General features: G+C 38.2%; 1 protein-coding gene across 2 annotated transcripts in view; it reads right to left on the reverse strand.

Annotated features, from left to right (window-relative positions):
- LOC127972160 (clathrin heavy chain 1) overlaps positions 1-16,052 on the reverse strand; it is a 32,606-nt gene that overhangs the window by 1,112 nt on the left and 15,442 nt on the right. The window contains exons 10-32 of one of the 2 annotated variants that reach the window (XM_052575481.1): positions 15,771-15,893; positions 15,496-15,633; positions 15,238-15,402; positions 14,887-15,067; positions 12,845-13,008; positions 12,617-12,742; positions 12,363-12,505; positions 11,679-11,913; positions 11,444-11,566; positions 10,929-11,074; positions 10,657-10,840; positions 10,336-10,528; positions 10,063-10,220; positions 9,526-9,690; positions 9,274-9,381; positions 8,018-8,185; positions 7,577-7,726; positions 7,348-7,479; positions 7,157-7,267; positions 6,884-7,054; positions 6,028-6,249; positions 4,537-4,557; positions 762-837 (exon numbers count right to left, since the gene is read on the reverse strand). In XM_052575481.1, coding sequence (XP_052431441.1) covers positions 762-837; positions 4,537-4,557; positions 6,028-6,249; positions 6,884-7,054; positions 7,157-7,267; positions 7,348-7,479; positions 7,577-7,726; positions 8,018-8,185; positions 9,274-9,381; positions 9,526-9,690; positions 10,063-10,220; positions 10,336-10,528; positions 10,657-10,840; positions 10,929-11,074; positions 11,444-11,566; positions 11,679-11,913; positions 12,363-12,505; positions 12,617-12,742; positions 12,845-13,008; positions 14,887-15,067; positions 15,238-15,402; positions 15,496-15,633; positions 15,771-15,893 — 3,403 coding nt within the window. The remainder of the gene's footprint in view (positions 1-761; positions 838-4,536; positions 4,558-6,027; positions 6,250-6,883; positions 7,055-7,156; positions 7,268-7,347; positions 7,480-7,576; positions 7,727-8,017; positions 8,186-9,273; positions 9,382-9,525; positions 9,691-10,062; positions 10,221-10,335; positions 10,529-10,656; positions 10,841-10,928; positions 11,075-11,443; positions 11,567-11,678; positions 11,914-12,362; positions 12,506-12,616; positions 12,743-12,844; positions 13,009-14,886; positions 15,068-15,237; positions 15,403-15,495; positions 15,634-15,770; positions 15,894-16,052) is intronic. The other variant, XM_052575482.1, reaches the window with a different exon arrangement.

Here is a 16,052-nt window from a genome sequence, read left to right on the forward strand (position 1 = left end):
TTTGTACTTGCTAACATTAAAAAAAATACCCAAAAGGTTACTGCACATATACTCATACTCATATACTTGCTAGCACTAAACAAAAAATAAAACAATAACAAAACCAAAACATTTTATATAATGAGCAAATATCTGGTATATCTGGTACTTTAAGGTTACTGCAAATGTGAAAATTACATAAATTATACATGTGCATTAAATATAAATTTATTAAACATTTATTTTTAAATGTGAAACAATGAATTTATATTTTGGCATATTTTGTATTTTAAGGTTACTGCAATTATTTTTATAAATGCAAATTAAATAAAAATTACTCTCTTATATTTATATTTCATAGCGTTAAACAACAGGAAAAAAAATCTACATAAAATGTACAAAACATGTAACATGATAAACTAATATATTGTGACATATTACGTATTTTGAGGTTACAGCAAAAATTTGAGTGAAAATATTACATTAATTATTTATGTGAATTAAATATACATTTCATTCATGCTTGCTAGTATTAAACCAAACAAACAAAACAAAACCAAAAACACAAAATAACAACAAAAATAAACACAAAGACAAAACAATAAGAAATTGTTAAAAGAATAATTATTTTAAATAAAACCTAATAAATAAGTATTAAAATCTAATATATAAAAAAAACAAATAAGTGCCTTCTAAATATCTTTATTAGCCAAATAAATAACATATTGCTTGATCAATAATTTGAAGCGGAGCTATAAAAAGTTTTTCTATCTTGGTCATACCGTAGACAATGGGTTGTGCCTCTGTGAGCTGTTCTTCCTCTTTCCTCAAAGACTCTGAAGCATCCAACTTATCAACCTGAATGAAGGAGAGCGAGAAAGGAGGAGAAGAGAGGAACAATGAGGAGAGATAAATACTTTGAAGAAGAACGGGGCAATGACTGATGGATGGGACCATTCATGGGAGATGCATAAAGCCAAGCTTAATACGAGGTGCAAACGCTTTCAAAGCAGGTCTTGGGGCACAAGCTTCTTGCCAAGGCACTCCATACCCAGTGACAAACACTTCCCATTGAAATAAGCATCCTATCATGTATGTACTACTGGTCTATGCATTTCACATGTAATCATGGTCACTAAGGCTTTGTCAGTTCAATCGATAAAGACTTGGTACTGCAAAGATGGTCCCCCATACAGTCAGTCAGCATCCTATTAATTATCAATTTATGGTCAGAGGACACTGCTCACTTGATAGGTTCCGTGAAAGATGCTCCTGCGAGAAAAAGAAGTCACTGTGCGAATAACTTACAAAAGACCAATAGATGCCTTAGCACCATAAAACAACCAAAACCATAATCTGATATAGATGACAAATAAGCAACTAAAAGCCAAGTTACAAAGGTTAGACTGTTCTGGGTGTCTTACTCATCCTTGAATGATTTGAATTATGATTTAAAGCAATAATGCAAATAAAAATACAACTCTGTTATCAATTACTCACCCTCGTGTCATTCCAAATCTATTTTTTTTTTTTTTTACTTCAGTGGAACACAAAAGTAGTCATTTTGAAGAATATTCAAAACATGTAATGAAAGTGAATGGGTTCTGGAGTTGTTGATCTGTATGGTCATTTTTGGAGCGTGGCACCATCTGTTTTGTCGTTTTCATATATATGGAAAAGAGCACCTTTGAAATTCTTCAAAATTTCTCCATTTGTGTTTCACAGAAGAAAGTCACTCATACAGGTTTGCGACATCCTGAGGGTAAATAAATGATTAAGGAATTGTCATTTTTGTGTAAACTGTCCCTTTAAATGTTGTATTTGATTTCAGTTCTCTACATAGAGCTGGGTCTCGTTCTTCGTACGTCGCCAACTACGTTAGCTGGATTTGATTGTTGATGATTTGGCAAGATCTTGGATTGGTCTTCGAAGCTTATCCCGGAGTTGCTGTCATACCGACAGGTCTGTAAGATTAAACCTGCTCGGGAGCAGGCTTATGTCATGTAAACAGGAATAGATCGCATCTTTTTATGCAGAATTGATACTTAAAATCTCTCCGCTACCATCACTACTTTATTAGTAGAGCATCCTACTCATACAGTGACAATTTAAAATAATAATCATTTAAAATTTATTCAAAGATAATATAATAATGTTGTGTAGTCTTTAATACTATAGAGAATTTTAGTCACTGAAAGATTTATTCATCATAAAATAATTACATGCATTAATTTGAACAATAACAGCTATCATGGGAATGACTTGATGGATTGCAGGAGATGCAGATAACATGATCATGACCCTTAAGAAACTATAATTAATGCGGTCACGTAACAAATCTGTTCAAATATAACATTTATTTGAAATATGAATTGCTAATTACCACATTGAAATAAAAATGTAAAGCCTAGTAAAGCCTGTACAAATAATAGAAGTCGTGAATCTAAATAATTGGGAATCGTAAAATTTTTTAAATTACATTTTAATTTATCTATTATAACTTTTATGTAGTTTTGTTCTTTTGGCTGTTTCCTTATAAAAGTCCAGAAATTTGTCAAGTTTTTCGTCAGGTGTCTTTTTTAATTATATGATGTCATTACGTTGCTGTCTTGCCGCCAGCCAATCGCTGCACTGCTGATCGTGGTTTCGAGTATCGACACACAACCCCCTTTAAACCAAACCATGAACACACAATTATCTCAGATAATTCAATCCAGCCAGACTAATCATCAACAACAGGTGCCTTCGAAGAACAGAGCCCTTGGGCCAGTTCTTCGTACGTCGCTAACTCAGTTAGCTGGATTTGATTGTTGACGATTTGGCGTGCCTTGGATCGTTTGGTTCTTCGAAGCTCATCCCGGAGCTGCTGTCATAGCAACAGGTCCGTAAGCTTAAACCTGCTGAGGACCAGACTTATTTCATGTAAACAGGATTAGATCGCTTCTTTTCAACCAGAACTGATACTCAAAATGTGTCTGCTACCACTGCTACTTTATTACAAGGGTATCGTACTGATCCAGGGACAATAATTTAAAATAATAATCATTAAAAAAATATTTAAAAAATAATATAAAAATGCTGTGTAGTCGATAACAGCCTAAATATTTATTTGTCATAAAATTATTACTTCATAATTGTATTAGAGTCTTACACACATGCTATGCAGATAATAGTCGTGCATTATTTTGAGTGATGACCGCTATTATAAAAGCGCAGGAGATGCAGATAACATGATATGGACCCTTAAGAAACTTTCATTAATGCTGTCACGTAACAAATCTGTCCAAATATAAAATGAAATGAATAGATAATTTCTACATTGAAATAAAAATGTAAAGACTGCACAACTATTATAAATTGCTAATCTAAATAATTGGGAATCATGAAAAAAATTCTAATAAAATAAAAACATGTATCTATTATCTGTTTCATGTATCTATTATAACATTTATGTAGTTTTGTTCGCTCGGCTGTTTCCTTATAAAAGTCCAGAAATTTGTCAAATTTTTCGTCGGGTGTCGTTTTAAATTATATGACGTCATTACCTTGCCGTCTTGCAATCGCTGCACTGCTGATCATGGTTTCGAGTATCGATACATATCCCCTTTTAAGACAACACATGAACGAGCAAATATCTCAGATAACGCAATCCAGCGATACTAATCATACACAACAGGTGTGTTCGAAGAACCCAGTTAGCCGGATCATGATTAGCACGATGATATCATCTTGTATGTGTCATTTGATCTCAGATGTAATAAGCGACGTACAAAGAACGGGCCCCAGATGTCAACTTTTAAACATTCGAGTATTATTCTGTTGAGCAGGCTTAAAGAGATTGGAAGGATCGAAGTTTCGTTGAGAGGAAGAAATCATGCCACAGGTGTAGTTTGTTATTCCCATGTTAAAAAGAGTGTATGAGAGAAAGTAAGAGTGAAGGTGTGACGGGGTGAGAGATGGGTTAAACAGCCATTCACGGCTTCCAGAGGCAGGCAAAACAAACAGCTACGATCCCTGACCTTTTAAGGTTGCTACTAACACGTTAAAACACATGCTTGTGAAGTATCTACAGCATACAATGGTTTTAGTTCTGTGAAGGACCACACTTTCTCATTGCTGTCGATAGATTGCAGCTTGAAAACAGATCAAGCAACCATGCAACTCTTAGTTTAATGCTAGTATTAAGTATGAAAATGTGGTCACTTCATTTTGCCGTTATCTCATTTTGAACCTAATTACCTAAAAATCAGTCTACAACAGAATTGGCTGATGAACTTTAACAATTCGTTTTTTTTTTTATTCAAATAGTCTAGTTGGCAATAAATGCAATTCCAGTTTCATTGCATTCATCAGCAAATTCCAGCTTTCTGAAGAGGCCAACCACAGCGTCTGGCAAACGGATGATCAGTAATCTAGAAGAAACTCAAGGAAAGTCTAGTTAAGGTATCTATTTAAAAGCAGCAGAGTGACATGGGAGGGAAAAACTCATGCAGATTCTTCAAGGTTTCAGTCTTCCAAACTACAAGGGTTAAAGATGGAATAAGAGTGAACCTTCACCTTTTCCGTAATTGCATCAACCTGAAAGGGAATTTAAGAGTGGCAGCTTAAGAAAAAGCAAACTTAACAGTGCAGCATTGCAAAAAGCAAGTAGAGAACAAAAGCAGCAATCACCAGAAGTGTTCAAAGAAATGAACCGCGGGAAATCAGAGAAGATACAAATCAAATGTCCTCTGTTAATCCACTAGCATTTGTTTTTTTTTTGTTTTTTTTTCACTTTTTGTTCAAATTATTTAATATTACACAGGGTGACTATAAATCTAAACTTTTGAAAGTGATATAGTTACATTATAAAAATCCTAAAAACCGGCCCACAAGATCCACTTTCCCCGCAGAGTTTAGCTCTAGCCTCAATCAATCACAACTGAGCATGCTAGTCAATGTCTTCAGGATCTTTAGAAAATCTAGCTCGCCGATCAGAAAAAATGCATTAAGTGACCAGGTGTATACAGAACCTTAGGTCAAGGCTCCTCAAATCTGGTCCTGGACGGCCAATGCACTGTAGAGTTTAGCTCCAACCTTAAGGCAGGCATAGACTGTGCGATTTCTTTGCGATTTTGGCAAGGTACCAACTCACACTGTACGAGTAGAACGCTTGCGATGTAAAGCCAAAGCTCACGATTTTTATGCGCTCATTGTACGGTCCGATCGTCGAGTTGCGATATGACTGCTCACACTGTACGTGAGGAATCAACCGAATCAACACGTAGGATCCCTCAGAACCCGGATGTTTGTGGCGGTTTCTGAATAAACATGCTTTCCCAGGATAAACGCACTGCTTTGGTGATATGCGCAATTCTGTGTGCTGAAACGTCCCCCCAAAAAAAAGGCATAGACATATCTAGACAAGCAGGTGGCTCGGAGGCCGTGGCCAATATGGTTTATCCATTTTGCAACGTGAACCTCTTTTTTTTTATATTTCGTAGCCCTGCTTCAATAGTGCGATACCTCATGAGAGGGGACCAAAATTTCTGATATGTCAGAAATCCATCCGACCAACCGATTGCCGGTGGGGAGAAGTTAATCGCCTCTCGTTTCCCCTTGCACACTGCACGAATACTGCACGACTAATGACGCATGAAAATGCTGAAAATCGGCCCGACCCGAAAAAAAAAAGAAAAAAAAAAGAAAAGTCGCACGAGTCAGAATTCGGCTCAAAATCGGATGAAAATCGCACAGTGTATGCCCGGCCTTAATCAAACTCACCTTCCTGTGATTTTATAATGATCCTGAAGACATTGATTAGCATGCTCAGGTGTGTTTGATTAGGGTTAAAGCTAAACTCTGCAGGAAAGTGGATCTCATGGGCCAGATCTGAGGATCTTTGGTTTACACACACGTCGTAGCCAGGTTTATAAGATCCATGTCGCACAGTGTGACATGTAGTGATCTTATAGGATTGCTAAAATCATACAGTGTGTTATGGGCTTAAAGCATCTACCATCCCAAACTGTGTTCACCATCAGACCCAGAGGATGGATGGAGGCTCACCTTGCTGAGGTATTCCCTCATGACCTGGATGAAGTAGGGCATGGAGAAGTCCATGAGGTTGTGCCTCCAGGCGGTCTCCAGGACCACGTCGGGCCTCAGCAGGTCGTAGCAGGTGAACAGGCAGGCAGCAAAACACTCTTTCTTGTCTTCCTGCAAGAACCACTGCAGCAGCTCCTCAGCCAACTCTGTGTCCTTTGACTCTGAAGCATACTGCATTGCGTCCTGCAGAAGAGATACAAGAACAAAGATTCAGTGAACAAGGTCCTGCCAAAAACTGGGCAACATTCTCAGTATGACATCCCATGAGGTTGGGACAGGGCTTTTCAAACTGAAGGAATTTAAGTACTAGGGGGTCCATAGAAAGGTTTAAAGAAAAACTGTGTGTGTATATTAATATAAGTTAAATTACATTAAATTAAGTTTTATAAATAAATTGTATTAATAAGCAAATAAGACTAAATAAATTCAATTAAAATAAGAATTGGATAAAAATAAAACTTGATAATGCAAGTAATAATAGGAGTAAAAAAAAATACAATAAGACAAAAATACATTAGATCAATAAGTAAATGAGTAAAATTTGTTTAAATCAAAATAAATATACAATAAGATTAAATAAATAATTCTTATAAAATGTAAAGCTAAAATTAAAAAAAAAAAAAAAAATATTATACTGTATATATGTATATATATTATACTGTATATATATATATATATATATATATATATATATATATATATATATATATATATATATATTAACACCTTTTAAGCTTTGGCATACGAGTCCCTCACATAAGGGTACATAAAATACTTAAAAGCCCTGGTATAAGAGACGGTAGGCTGAAGGTGAGACCTTGTAAAGTTTGTCTTTCTTGCAGAGCTCCACGCTCTGTTTCCAGCGGTTGTTGCCTTTGAACAGGTAGGCGGCGATTCGCCTGAACTCGATGAGTTCGTGCTTCTCTAGGCTCTGAGCCAGGGATATGTTATCAAAGTTATCGTAGGCATCGATGGATGTGCGCAGAGCCTGTGGAGAAAAACACAAAAGACAATAGATCACAAAGCTGCCAACCAAGATATTGCGTTTAAAATTACAGGCTGGTTCCAAAATGGTGCATCTGATATAAACCTGATAATCCTCCTCCATGATGAAGAGATTATTTAGTGCCTCATTTACAGCCTTGTTGTTGTGGTTCTGTACAGACCTCAGGTAGGGTTTCACCAACGACAACTGTTTGACCTGAAAACAACAAATCAAAACATTTGGTTAAATATTGCCAAACGGTGGCTGTAAGGGTTAAGAGAAGTCACACACAGTACCTTGCTGAAGAAGTTGACAGCACGAGTGTGGTCAAGACGCGGGGAAAGTACAATCAACAGGTCATTCAGTAACAGCGGTTTGAACTCCAGGTAGAAGTGGGTGGCTTTGTAATACAGCTCAACGTTCGCAACCTAAAACAAGATTCAACAGAAAAGAAATACTACCTTTTCAGTCCAAACGAGTGAAAAAAGTTGGACAAAGTCCTAAACCCAAAGTATGTGACAATACCTTGGTTATGATGTCCTTGAACTGGCTCTCCTTCCAGGCATCTGAAGGATGGTTCATCATGGTGATGATGGCGTTGTCATACTCCTCATACTTATCATACAGGAAGACTAGCTCTCCCCACAGGTGAGCCTGCTCTGCTGCCCTCAAAACCTGAACAGACGCATGAACTGTTTCTTCAATTTGCTCCATCAGCCAATACATGGAGATGAACCACTGTTTGCTATTTTAATGCTAATTAGTTTGGAAAAAATATAATAGGGGTGCTCCGATCAGGAGTCAACTGTGCAGTGTGCAGCTCACTTATTGTGCAAACGTGATGTGATTTGAAGCCATTTGCGCATTTTAAGAGAACGAGAGCGCACAGTGATGCACTCACACTGTGAATGCAATGTATAAGAACTCCATTTTTATCAATCAACATTTGATTTGAAGCAGACAGACCTTGGGAATGTTGACTCTGGACCAGAAGAGCTCCAGGTGCTCCTTCATCTTCTGTGGTTTGAATTTGGAGTAGAGGATGGCCAGTTCTGTGAACATGCCCATGTGAGCGCGCTCCAGCCCCAGCGCCGCCTCCAGCATGGTGATCAGCTCCTCGAAATAGCCGCGGTCCTGATGGAGAAACCGCAAATATCAGTGCTGCTGGACTCCAAGATGGCCAGACACACTAAGGAGGTTCTTCTTAAACTTTGAATTGGATCATTTTAATAGAGTCCAATTTGGACAACAATTACTATTTTCCATATACTTTACTCTGTTTTGTTTGTAATCCTGTAGTAGGATTTTGTTTATAAAAGCAGTAATTATTAAATTCACAAAGAACAATTTCTAGTCAAAGAAATATTGTAAAATTTAGTGTCGTTATATCACACTATTAACTAGTATTTTATAGTAAATTAGGGCCGTCACTAACAATTATTTTGGTAATTGAGTAATCGGTCGATTATTCTGACTATTAATCGAGTAATCGGATAATTATAATTAATTCTTAGTGGTAATAAAAATTAACAATATACTTTAAAAATGACTTCTAATACAGATATAATAGCAATGAGGCAATAATTAGTTCCAATAAAGTACCAAAAGCAAGTAATCAAAGAATTTTTGAAGAAAACTTTAAATACATAATGTATTATAAACAATAGAACTAATGTACACTATGCATTATAACAAATGCCTGCAGAAGATGGCAACACTCTTGACGACTGTTTTTTCACTTTACTGAGATGATGACAGTTTGTGTGGAGCAGCATTTACTGTTAACTGAGCTGCACTGACACAGATGTACCTACCCTACCATGTAAATAATTAAACATCTTAAACCTGAATTGCATTTACCTATTTAAATGAATCGCAGCATATGTGAATTCACGAATAGCATTAAGCTTTGATTTTTAAATGGGTTAAATATATCAGGCAGCCATGGAAAACTGTCTGATAATGCATTTCATGGATTTTCGTCTGTGAATTTCGCAATTCTACTCAGGCAAATTGCAGTCAAATGTTTTTTTTCTTTTTTAATTGAGTACTCGAATTGAATCGAGGAATTGTGACAGCCCTATATTAAATATTACATCTTAATTTACTATAGAATTATAAGGATTATGGATATTTTCCCAACTTTTCATGACTGTGGGAACACTTTATATCTCAGGCTATGAAAATGTCATCAAACCGAAATTAAATTAAATCATTCTCACCTGGTAGTAGTTGATGAGCTCCTCAAGTTCATCAGCATGAACGACAATATGCAATCCACACATCTGAGCCAGACGAAACTCCTTCCCATCAACACAGGCAAAGCAAACCTACAAGCAGGCAACATCCCAATGTAAACAGAATATATAGAGGCAAAACAAACGGGATCAAAGCGATTCACATAAACACCAATTAATCTGCAACTTAAAATGGTTTCTGCAACTACAGAAAAGAACAAGAATGTATAACCAGACCTCTTTCCAGGTCCTTGTGCTGTTGGCTTTGCGGGCCCCATCGACAGCAGCCTGATACTCGCCAAGATGCACAAGAGTGGAGGCCAGACGGCCGAAGTTGGATACATTGTTATAAAGTAGTTTAGCTGCCTCGTACATCTTCTCGTCATAGCATCGGTCACCAACCTAGACAGAAAAAAGCAACATAAGTTCAGACATTAATCGATCAGACATTTACAAAAAAACACTGCAGGAATTTGTCAATTTTTAACTAAATGGAATTATTTAATAGCTCAGAACTGATTTACTCAAACTTTTTTGTATTTAATTTTCCAAATTTTCAGTTTATGTAAAATACTAAAGTTTATAAGTTTATTTTACATCTAAATATATCCAAATACAGCAAATATTGAAACTGAAAAATACATTTATGAAAATTTAAAGAATTGTCATCTATTTTCTTTTTTCTTGAAAATCTGTATTTTCGGTGCCAAATTTTGGCCCATTAATTTCTAATCCAGCAGTGTAATACATTTAGCCAAAGTAGGAGACTCATACTTGTTGAATGTGTGCGTTGTTTGGTCCATTGATAAACTCCTCCAGTTCAGCCAGACGGTTAGTCTTGGCAAGGGCAAAGATCAGCTCTGTCTCTACATACGATTCACGGGCCTTCTTACGAGCCATCTGCAGAAACTTGACCAGATCCTCCCAGTTTCCTGAGGAGAAGACAACGATAATCTCACTTCTAGACCATTTCCCATATTTAAGAACATCTCAACTTGGAATGTTTTGGATTTAGTCAAGAACCAGGCACTTTTTATTGGTTCTTACCGCTTTGGGCTGCAGCTTGTCCCACTTCCATGTAGGCCGAGGGGTCATCAGCTTTGATGTAAGAGTCAATGGCCTCTTTCACCAGCCCCTTCTGCAGCTGTGCTTTAGCCAGCTGACTCCACACGGCCGGTTCATTACAGCGCTCCGCAAACTCATAGGCCCGGTCAAGATTTCCAATGTGCTCAATAAGAACCTACAGTCAAGAAAGACAACTAATTATTTGAGATCGCAAAAACAGGAAAAATAAACTAAGGGCAAGAAACATGTTATACATAACATATATAGAATATATTAAGATGATATTTGAGAGATAAGATTCACCTGCACTGCTGATGTGTTCACATCGAACTTCCTGAAGATCGCAAAAGCCTCCTCGAAGAGCTCATTGCTAATGGCGATGTTAGCGATGTCTGGGGCGTCGTAGTTGTCGAGGCGGTTGATGTACTCCATGACACGAGTGCGGTCAGCTTTGATGGCCGTCAGGATCAGGAGGTTCTGCAGGTTCCTGGGACACGAATAATGGAAAAGCAAAGGTTTAACAACCTAAATTCATTTATGGAAATTATTTTCCGTCACAGCTTGGATGAAATTACCGGTGTTCACTGAAAACGGAGTTGTCCAAAACAATCTTCTCTAGAAGTTCAATGAGTTCATTGGGTAGGTCAGCAGTCATGAAAGCTTTGACAGTAACGGACACTTCCTCAGGGTCCTGGGTCTCAGAGAGGGCAGTTTGAACAACCTGTGGTGGGCGGGAACATAAGCTGTATTTAATTCTAAAGTTTTGAAGCACTTTTTCATATTAAAACTCATCAACCTACTTGAAGTCAACATGAAATTGCCCGATTTTCTTTCCTAAAGCATTGGCATGGTATATCTAGCCTTCAAGGAACAGGTTGGAACAATGTTACTTTTCTGATGACATCACCAATAACCAATTGTGAAGCTCCTCCCCTTCAACCATTTGGTTACATTCTAGTATGTAACTCCAATTATCAATTGATTTTTTTTCAAAGTTATGCCATTCTGCTGGGAGATGTAAAATGAAGGAACTAAAATGGGCTGCAAATAAATCTTCATATTGACTTTTATGATATCTTCTAATTTGCACCTGGTCGATTAGGGGTCGCCTGTAAGGGTTGCTTTCCAGAAGCACACTAGCCCACAGCTCGGGGTCCTTACGACGCACAAGGTATCGGGACAGACTCTTGAAGAGCGAGTTCTCATTGCAAACCTGTGAAGGTCAAAGAAAAGCGAAATAGCAATTTCCCTCCATTTTAGGAACTGGCATTATCAATAAACACTCAAAAAAATCTCTTCAAATATTCTGCACCCCTGTTCCTTACATGGATGAGCTCTTGGTCACACTGTCCTCTCTCATAAGCCACACAGGCCAGATGAGGATCCCTCTTCTCGCAGTACTTGCCCACCACACGGCTGTCATAGTAGGGGTTCTCTCGGAGGAAGCGCTCAGGGTTGTTGTTGCTGTCAATGTAGATCTTAGCCAGGGCATTATGGGTAGCAGGTTCCTCACAGCCCTCGTGGATACGGGCCTCCAACCACGGCAGAAGCAGCTTCAGTCTGTCAAAGAGATCAAAATAGTCAATTTTAGACCAATGCAAACCAGAACCAGACTAATTTTAGTCAAATCAGCCCACAACAATATAAAACACTATTACTGGCCAATATGATTATAGAAATTTGGCAATATTTGAATTGTGCGTAACTGTGCCTGATTTAGCAGATTTATACATTTAGACCACCATCTAAAAGTGTTCATTCTTAAGCTGATGAACAATATTATTAATTAATATGATGAACAATATTATGATTTGATTCTTATTTATTAATCATTTCTTAAATATTATGTATCAAGTCTAAACGGTGTGAACTGTTACTTGTCAATGGATCACAGCAATGAAACACTTTCTATATTAACATGAACCGTGTTAAATATTTTACTTATTTAGTACAATTAAAACTGCAGCATGACTCAGTTTAGCGGAGTAATACTGGCCAACAGAACACACCTGTTTCTTTTCTCCACCTCGGCCACAAGCTCATCAGTAGAGAACTGGCCCCTGACCACCAGAATGAGGTTCTTAATGACGTCTTCAGAGCAGTCCACATCCAGCAGCCCTCCAATCACCACGGGTAAACGGCTGGGGTTCACCTGACAAAACCAGTTAATCGCTCAATCAGCCACTGCCACAGAAACACCACACCGAGAGCCGAGCAGATCACGTGAGAATCACAAGAGTCGCTGCAATCATGTCTCGAGTACCTTCTGAACATAGATCTCGATGTACTTCTGGAGGTTGTTGCGGTATAAGTAGAGCACAAGGTCATGGACAAAGTCAAAGCGGTCACACACAATGATGAGGGGCAGCTGGTCGGTCAGTTTGGCTTCCTGTTAAAGACAAGATAAACTGTTCTTAAGGGCACAATTAACTTCATTTCAAGATGCTTTTTAAAAGCCTAAACAAATTCAAGAGCCCTTCAGGAGTCATACCTTGAGGAAATTCTTCACACGATCAGGATCGTAACAGTTGCTCTCTCTGCAGATTCTCTCCACTTCTTTGATCTGACCAGTTTTACAAGCAGCCTGGATATATTTGAAGTGAACCTCTGGATCCTGGCTGAAGTTTACAATGGAGCCCAGGAAGTAGAATAGACCTGCAGGACAACCGAACACACATGCTCGTGAGATCAGATTCATTTCCATCATTTAGTTCAAACGGAAATCAAGTAACCAATTTAAAACAACTGTATTAAACTATATTGGTATCAGGCCTGATATTGCACTCCAGTACTCATATTGGTAAAAAATTAACTGATATCACATAGCATGTGAACAGAGCTGTGTCCAGATAAAGCATCACTAACAACAGAACAAACTAAGAGTAGAATGGAATATCCCTTTCTGACAGACATCACTGGAAAATTTACAGTTCATCAGATGCGTCAAAAAAAGCAAGTGAGTAAACCAATGCAAAAAAACAAGTTACTAGAGTTATTGGTTGTTAAAGAGAAAGAGAGTGTGCACTTCTGTTGCTTGATCTTGACTTCTGTTTGCTCCCTTAGCACATGCATCATCTGGATTTAAACTAAATTGTAAATATAAAACAAACTAAAATTATAGGGTAGCCAATATTTTTTTTTAATTACAAATGCAAATAAAAGGTATCGTATCTGGGAGTGCCAAAAAATTAAAGCACTGAAAGACTCGTTCTGGGAAAAAAGTGGTATAGATGCATCCCTAGTTTTAACTTTTTTTCAGGTAAGTGACCATGTGGCGCTTTATAGAGTTGTTCAGATATCCTTTTTCTCTTCCCGATACCGATTCCGAAGCAGCTCAACAAATAAGTTTAGGAATATAAAAAATTATATATTAATCAGATAATCTCTTTACAACAAAACAAGCAAAAAACAAGCAACCGTCTAGGCATAATTATTATTATTATTAATAGAGACGTATTATTATTACTACATATAGACATAGCTAAATCTACTGTAAGCTACAACAGTAGCTTAATATATTGTCAATTTACCCACGTTAAACCGAACATTTATTTTGATGGGCTGCCATGAAGATCTTTGAGTGTCTGTGTTTATGATATAACTGTTTTCTCAAATGAAATGGTAAATTCTCATGAAGTGACGGTTTATGCGTTCCTGTCCTCACATAGTGACACATGGCAGAGGCTGTAAAACAGCGAGCTCCCACACACCTGCGCCCGTCACCCACAGAGATGTAGAATTTGCAGGAGTAATATTTAAATATTATTTTGCAGTTTAATATTCACAGACACTCTGCGAATATTAAAGGAGCCCTGCACTTAGACTATCACGGAAGCAACTGAACGCAGCTGCTGGTACCAAATATACTCGGGAGTCTGTAACTTACTACCGTTACTACAGAGACGCTGGTATAATCACATTTTTTAATTTTCAGCACCGACTTGGTAGTGAAGTGCCAGTACTTGTGGCATCCCTAGTCGCCGTTTTACTGTCTGGTTGGTCCAGTGTGAAATACTGCTAAACAGTGGACATACTGCTAACGCGTTTTCATTTCTTCTTCGCTTCGCATTCTGAGCAGCGAAGAAGAACCGTGCAGCGGTTGGGCAAAGTTAGCGATCATAACTAGGTCTTGTTTAAGAAAATGGTATCGGATCAGTATATGGGTTCATGTACTCGCCGATGCCAGAATTTGTTGTGGTATCAGTGATATTTCCGATACTAGCATCTGAATCGGAACAACTCTAGCACTTTATTGTAAAAACAGTAATGCACTGTTATTAAAATTACTTGGACAAGTCAGACCAAATATACAAATATGGAGGTACACAAAGAATGTGGTTAAAACAAAACTACTCTAAAGGGATAGTTCACCTTCTGTTGCCAGACCCCATTGAGTTCCATAGAATGGGGAAAAAAAACTATAAAAGTCAAAGGGGAGCAGTTGAAGGAGATCCATCCCTTTAAGCTACATTGTCCTGCCCTAATTTCAGGAAAACCGGTTACAGTGCATTGAAAGTATTTCAGCATTCTTACCCTCAAAGCTCTTGAAGGACTCAAAGAGCTCTGTGAGCGACTGGGTGGAGAGCTGCTCGTGATACTTGGAGGCCACCTGGACGCAGATCTGGAGGTTCTGCCTGATGTTAGCAGAAAGCATGGCTCTCAGACACTCCAGAGAGTCCTCCACCGACAGAGCACCGAAGAAGTTCACCAGCCACTGCGACCAGAGCACAACATAATACCACATCAATCAGAGAAGAAGCACCAAAACACTGACGGCCATCAACACAACTATCAACATTTAAGAGTCTTATTCCATTCAAATAAAGGCAAATGAATGATACAGTAACATTGGGTGCAAAAGTCGAAGCAAATTGTGTGACATACCTCTGGATTGAGCAGATGGGTGTGGACAACGGCCCGTTTGATGTCATACAGGTCAGTGTAGTGCTCCAGAGCTCTCTGTAGAAGACCTGCCTTCTCACACAGCTGAGCCACATGGGCCCGGTCATAGTGGGTGAACATCTGGTTCCCCAGGATGGCATCTGCAACCTAAACAGGGCAAGAAATACCATGGCATTATACAAAACTTTGCAAAATAGGAAAGTAAGTGAGGTGCGTGGTGCTGATGTTTGTAGTGAGCACCTGTGGGGCATGCATCAAGTTCATCTCCAACAGACGAGTCTGCAAAGGACCTTCAGTGGGGCGGTTGTTCTTCAGGGCATCCAACAGGAAAGAAGTGCACTGCTGGATCAGGTTATACTCCATAAACACATCCACAATCTGTAGAATAAGCAAAAAAATTTGTTATTAAAACTTCACCTACTTTATCATCAGAAATGATTACATCCAGTCCAAATTTGTATACAGTACAAGAAATACAAGATATACAACTGAGGAAATACAAAATGCTATTAGACCTGAGTGATGTCAGCCAGAGGTTCCTCATCCTGAACGAGCATTTGGGAGAACTGCAGGCCTTGTTCTGGACTGATCCGCATGACGTTCCTCAACAGGAAGATCCAGTCTGGAGTGTAGCCAACCTGCACACAGATGGCCACGCATTAGAGGATGGAGCTCAAATATTAAATCTCTCACACAAACAGAGCAGCTTACAGAGCAGTGTGAAATTTAGAGTCCGGTAGGGATATGTCAGTATTAAATTTTCATGCTGCAATTAATTGCTAATACTTTTATCATCA

Source organism: Carassius gibelio, chromosome B15 (genome assembly GCF_023724105.1).
Source record: "Carassius gibelio isolate Cgi1373 ecotype wild population from Czech Republic chromosome B15, carGib1.2-hapl.c, whole genome shotgun sequence".
Lineage (NCBI taxonomy): Eukaryota > Metazoa > Chordata > Actinopteri > Cypriniformes > Cyprinidae > Carassius > Carassius gibelio.